General features: G+C 46.5%; 1 protein-coding gene across 3 annotated transcripts; it reads left to right on the top strand.

The window, feature by feature from the left end:
• Positions 1-252: 252 nt before the first annotated feature.
• Positions 253-11,354, top strand: NDUFV3 (NADH:ubiquinone oxidoreductase subunit V3). 3 transcript variants are annotated; one of them, XM_028126517.2, is made up of 4 exons: positions 253-392; positions 1,612-1,671; positions 8,617-8,977; positions 11,124-11,354. In XM_028126517.2, exons 1-4 carry the CDS (start codon positions 345-347, stop codon positions 11,285-11,287), a joined length of 633 nt encoding a protein of 210 aa, XP_027982318.2. In that variant the 5' UTR covers positions 253-344; the 3' UTR covers positions 11,288-11,354. The 3 variants fall into 3 exon arrangements, with proteins under 3 accessions (XP_027982318.2, XP_027982317.2, XP_027982319.1); XM_028126516.2 differs by having other exon boundaries at positions 1,551-1,671; positions 7,874-8,977; XM_028126518.2 differs by lacking the exon at positions 8,617-8,977 and having other exon boundaries at positions 257-392; positions 1,551-1,671.
• The last annotated feature ends 1,308 nt before the right edge of the window (positions 11,355-12,662 follow it).

Raw genomic sequence — 12,662 nt, 5'->3', positions numbered from 1 at the left:
CGTCGCGCCCGCCCTCCGGAGACAACGACACCGCAAGTTCACTCCCACCGCCACGCGCGCAGCCAGCCCCGGGGCTGCTCGGGCGAGAACCGCCCCGCCGCTGATTGGCAGCTCCACCTGGGGGCGTGGCCTGGGGCGCCGAGCTGGAAGCCCGGAGGCTGCTGGGATGCGCCCGCAGAACCCTGCCTCTGCCCCGCTCCGCCCCGCCCCCGTGCCTGCCTGTGATTGGTGCCCTCGGCCCAGGGGCGGAAGCTCGGCTGTGGAGCGCGCGCAGCGGTGGCGTCAGTCCGGGTGCGACCTCCGGCCCGTCCGGCCCTCGCCCGGCGTTCCCCCGTGTCACCGTCATGGCGGCCTCGCTTATGCTGCGGCAAGGACGGTCCGGGGCGCTGAAGGTAAAGGGGAGCCGGGCCGGCGGGGGGAGGCCGTGCAGGGCCAGGGCCGTCTCCGGCCGTTGACCCGCCTCCCGGGTGCAGGAGAGGACCCCGGGCCGGAGCAAGTGGCCGTGGGGCGGGCCTGGGGGGCCGGCGAGCGGGCACTGAGCCCGGCCACAGCCCCTTGGCGGACCCCGACCACCTGGGGAGCGCCAGGCGCGCGGGGCCGGGGCCACAGGGCAGGTGCGAGGGCTCCCAGGTGTCAGAACCGTTAAGGACAGCGTCTTCACCTCTTGTTCAGCCGGGAGAGGGGGGAACTTTCAGGTACCGGGTTCACCTGGTGACCTACCGGGCAGCCACTGGGAAGTCAGCTTACATTACCCCGTCTGTGAAAAGAGGAAGGAAGAAGGGCTTGCTTTTTCCATATAGAAAAAAATGTAAGGCCACTTAACTAAAATTTTAAACGGCTCTTATTACAAAAGCACTAACTGTTCATTGTAAAGGAGAGTATAGATAGTTGGGGGTTATCTGTTTCAGAGAGTCCACGATTTAGTCCTTGAAATACCTGCTTCCAAATGTTTGTTTCAGCTCTCATGGGTACACATAGACACGTACTTGCGGTCATAAACATAGAAAACATATTTTTACCTTCACATACATAGGAGAGGCACCTCTGTTCTTTATCCAGCTTCTAGAAAAGTGCTCAGCACACAGCAGCTTTTAGTAAATACATGCTAACTGAATTATCAGTTTATAAGGTGTTTGCCACTTACGATATAAACAGTTCAGAAGCAGTTACTATTCGTCTACATCATTATTAACAGCCAAATAGTATTTCTTCTACTTAGCGTTCTAAGTATAGGAAAACATTTTACAAAAAAAAAAAAATCAGTATTTTTTGTTTAATAGGTAATTGGGGACTACAAAAAGTGTGCACGGGAGAAGCTCTGTTTTGACTTTTCTTGGAGTTACATAGTTAATAATGACTGTCCTGTGGGGGTTTTTTTGCAGCTTTTTTTGTATTTTCCAAAATTTCCATAACACATGTTATGGAAATTGTAATAACTGTGAGAAATATACCATATGAATGCTTAGTAATAACACATAGTATTTCTGTGTTGTAACAGCTTCTAAATGGCATTACTCTAAAATGTCCATATTTGTTAATTCTTCTGTCAGACTATGCTCCTAGAAGCACGAGTGTTTCGAGGACTTGCTTCCACGGTTTCTCTTTCTGCAGAATCAGGGAAGAGTGAAAAGGGACTGCCACCGAATTCCAAGAGGCAAAGTCCACCAAAAAGTAAGATTTTAATGATAGTCATAAGGGAAAGAGAATGCAAAGCAAATAAATCAATGTGCTTTCCAAGCATGAAAAGTTTTACTAACTACGTAATTTAAATCTTCATTTCCAGCAGTGTCCAGATTATAGACATAAGATCTGTGATGGATTTTAGACCAAACGTATCAGTCGTGTAACAGCCTTTTGACTCAATATTTAGCCCTGAACCAGTTCTGCTTGTGTTTTCTAAGTGCCATACTCTAACACGCAGCAAGGGGATGCAGAGTGCAAAGGCGGGGGCGTTTAGAGGGCCCAAGTACAGATCCCACACTCCCGTGGTAGCTCTGAACCCCACCTTGCTTTTCTTCCCCCAGTTGTGGCTTTTCTCAGTGTCTCTGAAACTCATATGTGGCTTCCCAGACTTTGGTTGGCCATGGTCCAGAGTTGCAGGCATCTTTTTATGACCGTGGAGAGGGAGTTAAGGGCAGGCACCGTTCTCCATTACAACTTACTTTGATGAAGCATGATGTCTGATCTGTTTCCAGCTCTTTTCATAGTCATTTTGATTGTTATTGCTGGTTTTTACTTTCTTTTCCCTCCTGAATACCAATATAGCATATCCTCGTGGAAGGAAAATAGAAAGTGCGACAGTATATTTTAAATACTTTTGGGAATTTTATTTTCTACTCCCTGTTCATTACTAATAACTGATTATAGGGGCATCTGGCTGGTTCAGTCCCTGGAGCATGCGACTCTCCATCTCCAGGTTGTGAGTTTGAGCCCCACATTGGGTGTAGAGATTACTCAAAATCTTAAAAAAAATAAAAAAATGAAAGATGTGTATGTACAGTCTCTGCAAACCCTTGACTTTTATGTGTGGTTCAGAATGATAATTTGAGTTTGTCTTATTTTCATCATTTACCATTTCCTCAGTTTGAATATTTGAAAGTGCTGAGATATTTTTTGTTTTATCCCTCCTTGGAGTGCACACAAAACCATCGGTAGCATTTAAAATATTGGCCCTGTTGAGTGTGCTAGCCCCTGACTGCCTTTCATGCCCCATCGATTGCGGAAACACCCCTTCCTGATGGTGGCTCGTTCCCTGGAGGCCTGAATTCAGCTCAGGCGAACTCTGTTTAACTCAGTCCAGTTTTAAATCCAGTGTTCTTTCTTTCTTTCTTTTTCTTTCTTTTTTTTTTTTTTTTTTTAATGAAACCAGAAGGCCATGATCACTCCTAAAAAAACGTTTACAGCCAGAATGTCAGTTCAGCTCTGCATTATGCCTGGCACGTTTTTGACACTCTTTCAGTGTTTACTGATGATTAGTTGCCTCTCATTACTGACGTTACCGCTGCCTTTGGTGAACTTTAGTCTTGTGTCTGCACTCCTACCTCCCGGGTTTACGACACTGAACTAATGGATATGTGAGTGGAACGGGGTGCTGGGTCATGGGACAGTTCTGGGTGCAGTTATGAGAAGGGTGCACTGAGCTGGGAGTTGGGCTTGGACCTGTGTCGTTTCCGCCCCTGGACGCAGCACCTCCCTGCCAGAGTGGGGCCAGCGAGAGATGCGCGTGCATGCTGTGTCCATCATAGAGTGCTTCCAGGTGGGAAGACAGGATCCAGAACCACACTGTCTCTAATGCACATTACATTTGTATCCCATAATTTAACAATAATTTTAGGGGCGCCTGCGTGGCTCAGTCGTTAAGCGGCTGCCTTCAGGTCAGGTCATGATCCCAGGATCCTGAGATCGAGCCCCACATCGGGCTCTCTGCTCGGCAGGAAGCCTGCTTCTCCCTCTCCCACTCCCCCTGCTTGTGTTCCCTCTCTCGCTGTCTCTCTCTCTCTCCGTGTCAAATAAATAAATAAAATCTTTAAAAAAAAAAAAGACAAAAACTATCATTATAAAAAAATAATAATTTTAATCCGTGTATGAAGATGCTTCTAAATTGACGTGTGCAGGTCTCCATGTCTATCCGAAGTGTCAGTACTTAAAAGATCAGTTGAGTGTCAGATGCACAAATGCTTTTTGCCTGCTAGTGGCACATTGCCAGCTTAAACCCCTGTCCAAGCTCTAACAGAAGTTGCCTGCGTGCAGACCGGTCCCTAAGCACTCATCCTTGGGGTCCCATCTCTAGTCAAAGGGTCTGCCTCAGAGTCAGGACCCGGGTATTACAGAACGCCTTCTGCCTCATTCTGTCTGGAGCTCCAGCTTCTTGTGGCACATGCTTCCTTCCTGAGGGGACCCACCAGTGCAGATATGAGTCCAGGGTCTCCTGGTAGGTCCCCCCTCCCGCAGAACCACCTGGCTCCCTGGCTTTGATGTTCCTTTGAATCCAGGCACTGGGCTGAGTTCTGCCACAATCAGTATTAAATCATTGACTAAATAACTTCTGTGTCGCTTTTTAAAGAATCTGTCAGGAAGCCAAAGTTAATTATCCATTTCAAGTCCTTATTTCAGTTTGAAAAGTGAGGAATCTCTGGAAATAGGGATTCTTTGTATTTAATCCTAACCAACGGTGCCAGCCACTGTTCCAAGCACTCCATATAGTCTCTTGTCTGGTCCTCACAACCCCGTGAGTCGATGCTAGTAGTATCCCTGCAACGTAGATGAAAAAATAGAGGGAAGAGAGCCGTGAGCTGCTCAGGGTCACACATACATCTGCAGCGGAGCTGGTCATGAACCCAGGTAGTAAGGCCTCACTGTCTGTGGTTTTAATCACTGTGCTGTCTTGCCTCTGAAAAAAATCTAGATTCTCATGTATTCATTAAAAAAAACAACAAACTTTATAGCCCTGTACATCTAAAAAAAAGTTTTAATTAGCATATAAAATTTGAGTAACTGATTCCTTCATGTTGTCAAAATGTGCGTTTGTTTTTGAATATGCTTTGTTTCCAAGATTAGTTTTGTGACCCAGTGAGAAGATACGGAAGAATTCTAAGGTGGCTAATCCATTTCAAACACCAATAGTCATTTTTGCTTTAATAAGGAGACCACTAGGGATGCTCGGCTGGCTCAGTCAGGGAGCACACGACTCTTCATCTCGGGCTTGTAAGTTCAAGCCTCACATTGGGTGTAGAGGTTATACTTAAAAATAAAATCTTAAAAAAAAAAAAAGCTTTGATAGGGAGACCACTAAAAACTTGAAGGTCATGCCCTCACTTTTCAACTGAGCAGAAAAGAGATTCGGGAAATGTTAAGTTCTGTTTTGAGAGGAGATAGAGAAGCAGTAGGACTTCTCTCGGTGTTGTTACTAGAGTTTGTAGGCCTTTATTGTGCGTAGGCTGTTATGGTCATTTATATGATCTCTGACAGAGTAGAAACAGTCCACAAAAGTCCCTGGCTTGTGCTGTGAGACAGGCCTCCGCGGCTAGACTTATTTAAGTAGCGTTGTGCTTTCATATGATTTTCAAGGAAGGTCAGCATCAAACTAAAACATAGAGTGTATGGGCACCCTGCCTCTAGATAGAAGAGACTTCATGTAAACAAACCAGTAGGGTCATAAAGTGAGAGCCCTCGTTCCTCTACATGAGAGGGCTGTTTTCGGGTGACCTCATTCTGCGCTGCATGGTTGGGCGCAGACTCTGGAACAGCAGTTACTAGTGGCAGCTCCAGATCATTGCGGCAACTTCCTTCTGAGTCACAAGAGGACACTGGGTCCGGGCTGCAGAAGGAGAGAAATTGGCTGTCATTAAAAAGCAAAATGCAGGGGCACCTGGGTGGCTCAGTCGGTGAAGCATCTGCCTTCAGCTCAGGTCATGATTTCGGGGTCCTGGGATCAAGTCCCCACATCAGGCTCCTTGCTCAGTGGGAGTCTGCTTCTCCCTTTCCCTCTGCCCCTCCCCCCAGCTCATGCTCTCTTGCTCTCTTTCTCTCTCAAATAAATAAAATATTTTTAAAAAAAAAATAAAATGCGGAGCACCTGGGTGGCTTAGTTGTTTAGCGTTTGCCTTCGGCTCGGGTTATGATCCCAGGGTCCTGGGATCGAGCCCTGCATCGGGCTCCCTGCTCTGCGGGAAGCCTGCTTCTCCCTCTCCCACTCCCCCTGCTTGTGTTCCCTCTCTCGCTGTGTCTCTGTCAAATAAATAAATAAAATCTAAAAAAAAGGCAAAATGCATTACTCTGTTTTAGTCTATTACCCTTTCTGTGAAATTCTTCCAATAATTTAGCATGAATAAAAAACCTTAAAACATTCTTATTTCATATAATAGAAATTTCCTTTTCAAACAGAATTTCTAAATGATATCACTGTTGATCCCATTTGAAATTTTCTTTCCATTTTCAGTAGATGATAAACCAACCTATAATGTGATTTTGATAACTTATTTGCAGTTTTTTAAATCTCCACAACATATTTGGGAAGATTTAGGCATTGTAACTTTTCTATTCAAAGCAGCCTATCTAAGATGCGCCTTATTTTAACTTAATTTTTCATACTTGGAAAATTTAGATTCCACATTAAACATGGATGAATGATAGAGGTGAGCAGGCTGGGGGGTGTGAGGGCCACTAGGAGTTTCTGAGCTGATTCAGGTAGAGTTTGGAGAGAGAGAAAGTTCAACTGCATGTACACTCCTTTGCCTCATTTTTATGTTTAATGTGATCCTGGAGTTCTGTGTGAGTTCTGAGAGCTGCATCAACACCTGCTCGGCATTCAGAATGCAGATTCTGGGCTGGTAGGTGGCCACAGCCTCAGATGTGGCATGGAGGAGGTAGTGCTGCTGGCGCCGCTGGTGCTAGGGGAGATGATGGCGGAGGGGGAGGTGATGGTGGAGGTGGTGGTGCAGGTGGTAGGTGTGAACAGTCACTCTGCTCTGGCTGTGCCGTCCTGCCCTTTCACACTGCCCATTTTCCTCTCTGTGGCCCATTTCTGATTTGTGGTTACTCCTCCATTTTCTGTGATCATTTCCTGTCATTCTGTCACGTGCAGGTCCCTGAGCTCAGAAAACAGTGAGAACCTGTTGTGGATACTGGTAAGACAGTGAAGTTAGGAATACATTTTTTCCACTTGAGAGAAGTAGGATTGAAATCTCTTCAGTATCAAATACACTCCTACACTTGAAAATAGACTCTGCATTTGGAGTTTGCTCATCTGTAATGTATTTTTAAGATTTGCTTTAGATTTGGAAAGTAATTTTAACTTAGAAACACTTGTCTTATATTTTTCCTCAAATCTGTATGGTTAGAAAAGATTTACCACCTGAGAAAATTGAATGAAGTTGGTTCTAATCAATGTACTATGCAATTTTATTTTTTTAATAATTGACTCTATAAAATGCAAGGGTTTTATATTAGCAATTATTCTTTTTTTTTTTTTTTCAGCTTAAAACCTGTTGTTTCCAATGATACACACATCAAGTTATTTTAGACTTTTTTGGTCATGTAATAGTTTTCTCTGGCTAAAGAAGTCCCCAAATGACTTGTGATTTTGAAGGACTTCTCTTCCCCATGGGGCACGTTCATTTGAATGAAATTCTTCCCACCCCATGACCCCCCCGGCGCTCACACACATGCATGCACACACCCAAATGATGCAAACCAGGCTCTTGTCCCTGTTCTGCTCTGCTGTTTTGTTCAGAAAGTTCAGGCTCATCCGGTATGGATGACTTTCTTAATATTTGAGAAGCATCAATTTTTTAAAGATTTAAGAAATTACATTTTTTTTTAAAGATTTTATTTATTTATTTGAGAGAGAGAGAGAAACTGCATAAGAGGGGAGAGGGTCAGAGGGAGAAGCAGGCTACCCAATGTGGGACTTGATCCCAGGACTCCGGGATCATGACCTGAGCCGAAGGTAGTCGCTTAACCAGCTGAGCCATCCAGGCACCCCAAGAAATTACACATTTCTAAAACCTGCAGTAGTCATTTGGAAATATCTTATAGTTTAACCGTTTGAAATTTGGATGAAATAGTAGTTTAAAAATGATCAAAAGAAGCTCTCATTGTGAAAAGTGGAGACAAGTTTGTTACTTCTGTTGGTAAAAATCCCTGTTTTTAAATTTTTCAGCTGCAAAGAAAAACATACATTTCTTACTGTTCTCTTGTCATGTGGCTTGGCTTTGACCTAAGAATGCATTCCCGTGGAACATTTCTTAGGATAATTACATTGAAGATATTATAATAACAAGCTGTTAGTAATGAAATGTCTGTGACTTACTGATGACTTTAGATTGTTTTACAAAATATTGAAAATAATATTCCTCTTTATGCCATTTCCTAGATGTAGTGGAACCAAAGGAGAGGGGCAAGCTACTAGCCACCCCAACAGCAGCTGAATTGTCCAAAAACTTGTCTTCACCCAGTTCTTACCCATCAGTTGTGAATCAGGGCGGGATGGTAGCTAGCCCTCGCCCCAGTCCCGATGATAGCATGCTATTCACAGATGAAGGGGTTCCAGAGTTTTTGTCAAGAAAGACTTTGGTAGAGTTTCCTCAGAAAGTTCTGCCTCCATTCAGAAAACAGGGTTCGGATTCAGAAGCTCTTCAGGTGAACAGGGGAGGGACAGACGATTCATCATCCTGTTCATCTAGCTCCTCCGACTCAGAGTCTGATGAGGAGGGTGGCGCCTCCAAGGTTGATCCTCAGATGACGAGCAAGGGCAAAGGAGGGCTTCCCAAACCGCAGGCCTCCCGTTCCCTTGAAAACAGAGCCTCCAAAATTGCAACCTCAGCCAAAGAGAAGACCCAGGCACGGCAGGGACAGCCAGACCTCAGCCCTCCAGAGAGACCCCGCCAGGCAAAGAAGAAAGGGCCCACTGTGAAGCCATTAGAGGACAGAAAAGACACTAAACCAAAAACCACAACACCCAAGTTACAAGCAGATAAAGAGTTTATGAAGCAAAATGTCAAGGAAAAACAAATGGAGAAAATATTTAGATCAAGTGAAAAAGATAAAGGAAGTCAAATGCCACTTAAAGTTAAACAAGTCTTACCTGACCATACAAAATCCGTATCGTCTACACAGCTGGCTGGCAGCCCGGCGCCCGTGCAGCTGTCTGAAGGAACCAAAGAAATTAGAGCGGCAGGACAGCTGCACTCACCTCCTGCGACCAGAGAAAGGCATTTGGAAAAACAGGTATTGGAACATGGTGGAGAGGTGGCATTTCCCCCCGTTGACAAGGAAAGTTCCAGAAAGCTGGTAACAGGAGGAATCCTGAAGGCTAAAGAGATTTTGGAAGACCAGGTACCAGGACGACCTCTGAAGCCAGGTCCTGTTCCAAAGGAAGGCGTTTTCGAGGAAAAGACCACAGGGCTGGAGCTTGAGGGAAAAGACGAGATGGCTGTAGAGTCGGTGCCTCGCCTGGAAGAGCCGGATGACACACAGGGTACAGCTTGACTTGTGCTCCCTTGAGAACCTCCTTTTCTGTGCGGGTGGCGGGCCGCTGAAGGCCCATGCGGTGTGCAGAAGCTTCCAGGTAGTCAGCCCCCGCGGTAGAAGCCGGCCCGTCCCGGCGGTCGTGATTGTGAATACTGCACACCTTAGCACAGCCCCTGGGGCACTTTCCGCTTACTCTGCAGGGGAAGTGGGAGCGTTGGGTCATTTCTGCCCCCCGGCACCTCCCTTAACTTTGGAGGCGGTCCACGGGTCCGTTTCGTGACCCTGCCGAGCCTCTTCTCCGCGGAAGGGGTCCCGGGTGACTCCCTTGGGCCGTGCTCGCCCTGCTGGGAGGGTCTGAAGGGCTGCTGCTCAGAGCCTTGCCTTCACATTCCTTAGTGAGAGGCAATCCACGTGTTAGGAATTAGAGCAGGGAGAGACCCAGGGGCAGCCCGGAGCCGCTTCCGTCTTATTTCCACTGGCTGACGTTTCCTTCTCTGATTCACCCGGAAAACACCGTGGGCTGCTTTGTTTTTTCGTACTGAGTTTTTAGGAAGGGCTATTTTGCTGTCATAAACGTTTAGTATTTTATTCCTTTTATGCTGCCCTCTGGCGGTGCACGGTTATAGAGGGCGTGTGCAGTCGGTGGGTCCTGGCGACGCAGGGAGGGCGGGCTCCGGGTTCAGAGCCTGGCTCCGCAGAATGCCTGTAAAATGCATTACTAACAAACCCGGCCCCTTCCTGTTTGCTCCGTAGTCTTCCTAAAGCCTCCCCCTTGCTTGATGTTACGTGATCATTGTTACTGGTTACTGGTTATGTGGACAGAATTTATGTGTTTTCTTCCCTCCATTTTTCTCCCTCTTTCATTAATATGCAAAAGTCCCCATGCTTGCCAGACTGGTCAAAACATCAAGAACCGCATTTCCTGATTGTACTGCTTCAGTCATTCTGCTATGAACTGGAGAGGAAAGCCCAAACCTTCAGGATGATGACAGGGTTTTCACTTGCAAACCATTTTGAAAACAGTTTGCTTCTAATTTTTCACGAACGTGTTCTTTTGCCCGCATCCCTTATGCCCTTTGGAGGCTAAGGCCGCCACCGCCCTGGAGCACAGCCCATTGGCGGGTGTCCCTGTGTCTTCCTGCTCCCGCCGCCTGGCCCCTTGCCCTCTGGCGGGATTGATTTCATACAAGTTTTTTGAACCCACATTGCCCTTCAGTTAACACCATCCCTGTATCTGCTTTGAAGATGTCGCTACCCCGCATTGGGAGTCTCTGCTCCTTGAGATTGGGAAGATGTCAGGTCTGAATAAGACATCGTTTTTGTTTAATACAACTGAACACATAAAAACAAAGCTTTTGATATGAATTCAAATAGGGAAACTATTTACGTTATTTTCTGTGCAGCCCATGTAGAAGTTGGGAGAGTCCCGGTGGCAGAAGTCTAGGATCAGCAGGCACATCACCCGGCCCTCCCGCTACCCCCACAAGCCACACCTCCCGCCTCTTACCGCCTGGCCTGGGGCAGGAGAGCTGCATTTCTTTTGCTTCAACCACACACTTTTAGTTCTACCATTACCAAACATTCTTTGTCCACGAAAAGAAATAAAATCTAGTTTGTATATTTTAATCTGAATCTAAAGTATACCAACAACTTTTTCAGAAAAAGTTGAAAACTATACACCTCATTTCCATTTCCCCTTAAGTTGGTTGTTATGTTATTACAACAGGGTCTATCTAATTTTCTTGTATCCAGAGACTTAACAGGCTTAACTTAAAGCTCCTGCTTTCTGTAAATGGTTTATTTCTAATAGATCTGTTTTTTTTTCTTGCATCTTTAAGTGGCCTGATAGTCCCTTCATAACTGTTATAGGCATTTTCAAAATTCTGTCAAGTACAGGACCTAAAAGTATACAAAGTCAGGTATTAGGACACATCGTAAGAACCATCCCATTGCCCCCATTGTGAAGGCTGTGTGATTTAGAATAATTTTCCTTGATTTGGCTTCTGAAGATCCTTTTGCTTTCACAGGCTTTTCTAATTAGTTTATTTCAGGCAGGGTGTGTGAGGAATGTTGGGTGCGCAGGTGTCTGTGAGCTGTGCCCTGCGGAGGCACTTTCTGTCCCGTGTTCTCACAGGCCTTGCTTTTCCCTACAGAGCCTGCTCAAGCCGCTGGCCTTGCCGAGCCATTCGATAACACCACGTACAGGAACCTCCAGCACCATGACTACACCCCGTACACCTTCTTAGACCTCAACCTGGACCTGTCCAAGTTCAGGATGCCTCAGCCCTCTTCAGGACGGGAGTCACCTCGCCACTGAGCGCTCCCTTGAGAGAGTAAACCTTCCGGTGTCTGGGCAGCAGAAATAAAATCCGCTCCAGTCATGAGGCCTGACGTGTATAATCGGTGTCCCTTTTACCGTGAACAGTGAATTAACAACACTTCTCTGTTTATTCAGCATGCATTTAGAAACATCTGTACACAAGGATTTTTCTCCCATGATCCATAACCTCAGAGAATTGTAGGCAGTTTCCATCACTGTGATCCCACTGTGTTGTGTCCCTGGCCAGTTTAACGTTAATCTGCTTCACCAGCTAGGTGTTGAGAAATGTAATGATAACTTCTAATTTGGTAGGCCTAGTTCTTGATAAAGCAAAATTAGGAGTTTTACTAATTTTAACTACTGTACTGCAAAGGAATTAAACATTAAATATGGCACTTTATTGTTAGAGAAGGAACAGAGTCCTTCTGTTCACCTGAATTAAGTTTGAGATGTAAACTCAGGGAAGTTTTCAGCGGTGGGATTAGGGAGGTGAAAGTTTTGTAGGGTCCAGTAGAGCAGCTCTGTCCCCAGATGGCCACCGCAGACTCTGAGCTATTGTGGCTACACAGGGATTCTGGGTTGGCTGAGTGACCTTCCGACGCTCATGGTAACGTCACTCACATGCCTGGGGGTGTAAGTGGTGTGAACAGGCTCAGGTGTGCGTCGGGCGGTGTGTCTGCACTCGCACCGTGTGGGGACGAAATAAACCATCTGGGAGAAAGTTACAGGTGGAGGTGAGGTTACTCCCCGACCGCAAGAGCGGACGTGGAAGATGGGCGGGTTAGGGCAGCACAGCTCCGCCGGAAGGGGAAGCCCCGCCCCCTCCTCGAATCCGTGTCATTTTCACGGTCCGCTTTGTTCTCCGGCGGCCCTTGTTGATGTCCCCAAACTACATTATCTCACTTCGTTTGAATTCTGGTCCTTGACCTCTAGTCCGTTTACAGCAAACAATATAGTGTATTTGTAATCGCGTCTCACATTTCTGTAATCCCGCATTGCTTATGTTAGTCCCGGTAAGAACAGCGAAATTGAAGACTACTGTTGTGATCATCTGCCTCCGTCTTACTGCTTCTGCGGGCTCAGCACCTCGGTGAGATTCTCATCACATTTTTTAATTGTAAAAGTAGTAAAACCATGTTACCCAATAGAAGGGAAACGGGAAATACCGGGAATCCACCTTGCCACCCTACCCGCACTCCGTTACTAACATTTCCCACGCCTGCCCGCTGGTGGGGGCTGCGGGTGGACGGCGCCCTACGGCACAGAGCTTGCTCTCCTGCGGGGTGTTTTCGTGTCCCAGCCGGCTTCACAAACTGGCCACAGGGACGCGCGTGGGGCGTGCGGCGGGGAGGTGGAGTGCAGAGCCACGGTG

The sequence above is a fragment of the Eumetopias jubatus genome, unplaced genomic scaffold, assembly GCF_037043125.1.
Source record: "Eumetopias jubatus isolate StellerSeaLion01/CBP00866 unplaced genomic scaffold, mEumJub1_p1.0 scaffold_1, whole genome shotgun sequence".
In the NCBI taxonomy this organism is placed as follows: Eukaryota; Metazoa; Chordata; class Mammalia; order Carnivora; family Otariidae; genus Eumetopias; species Eumetopias jubatus.
This window is presented reverse-complemented; position numbering and strand designations above follow the sequence as displayed.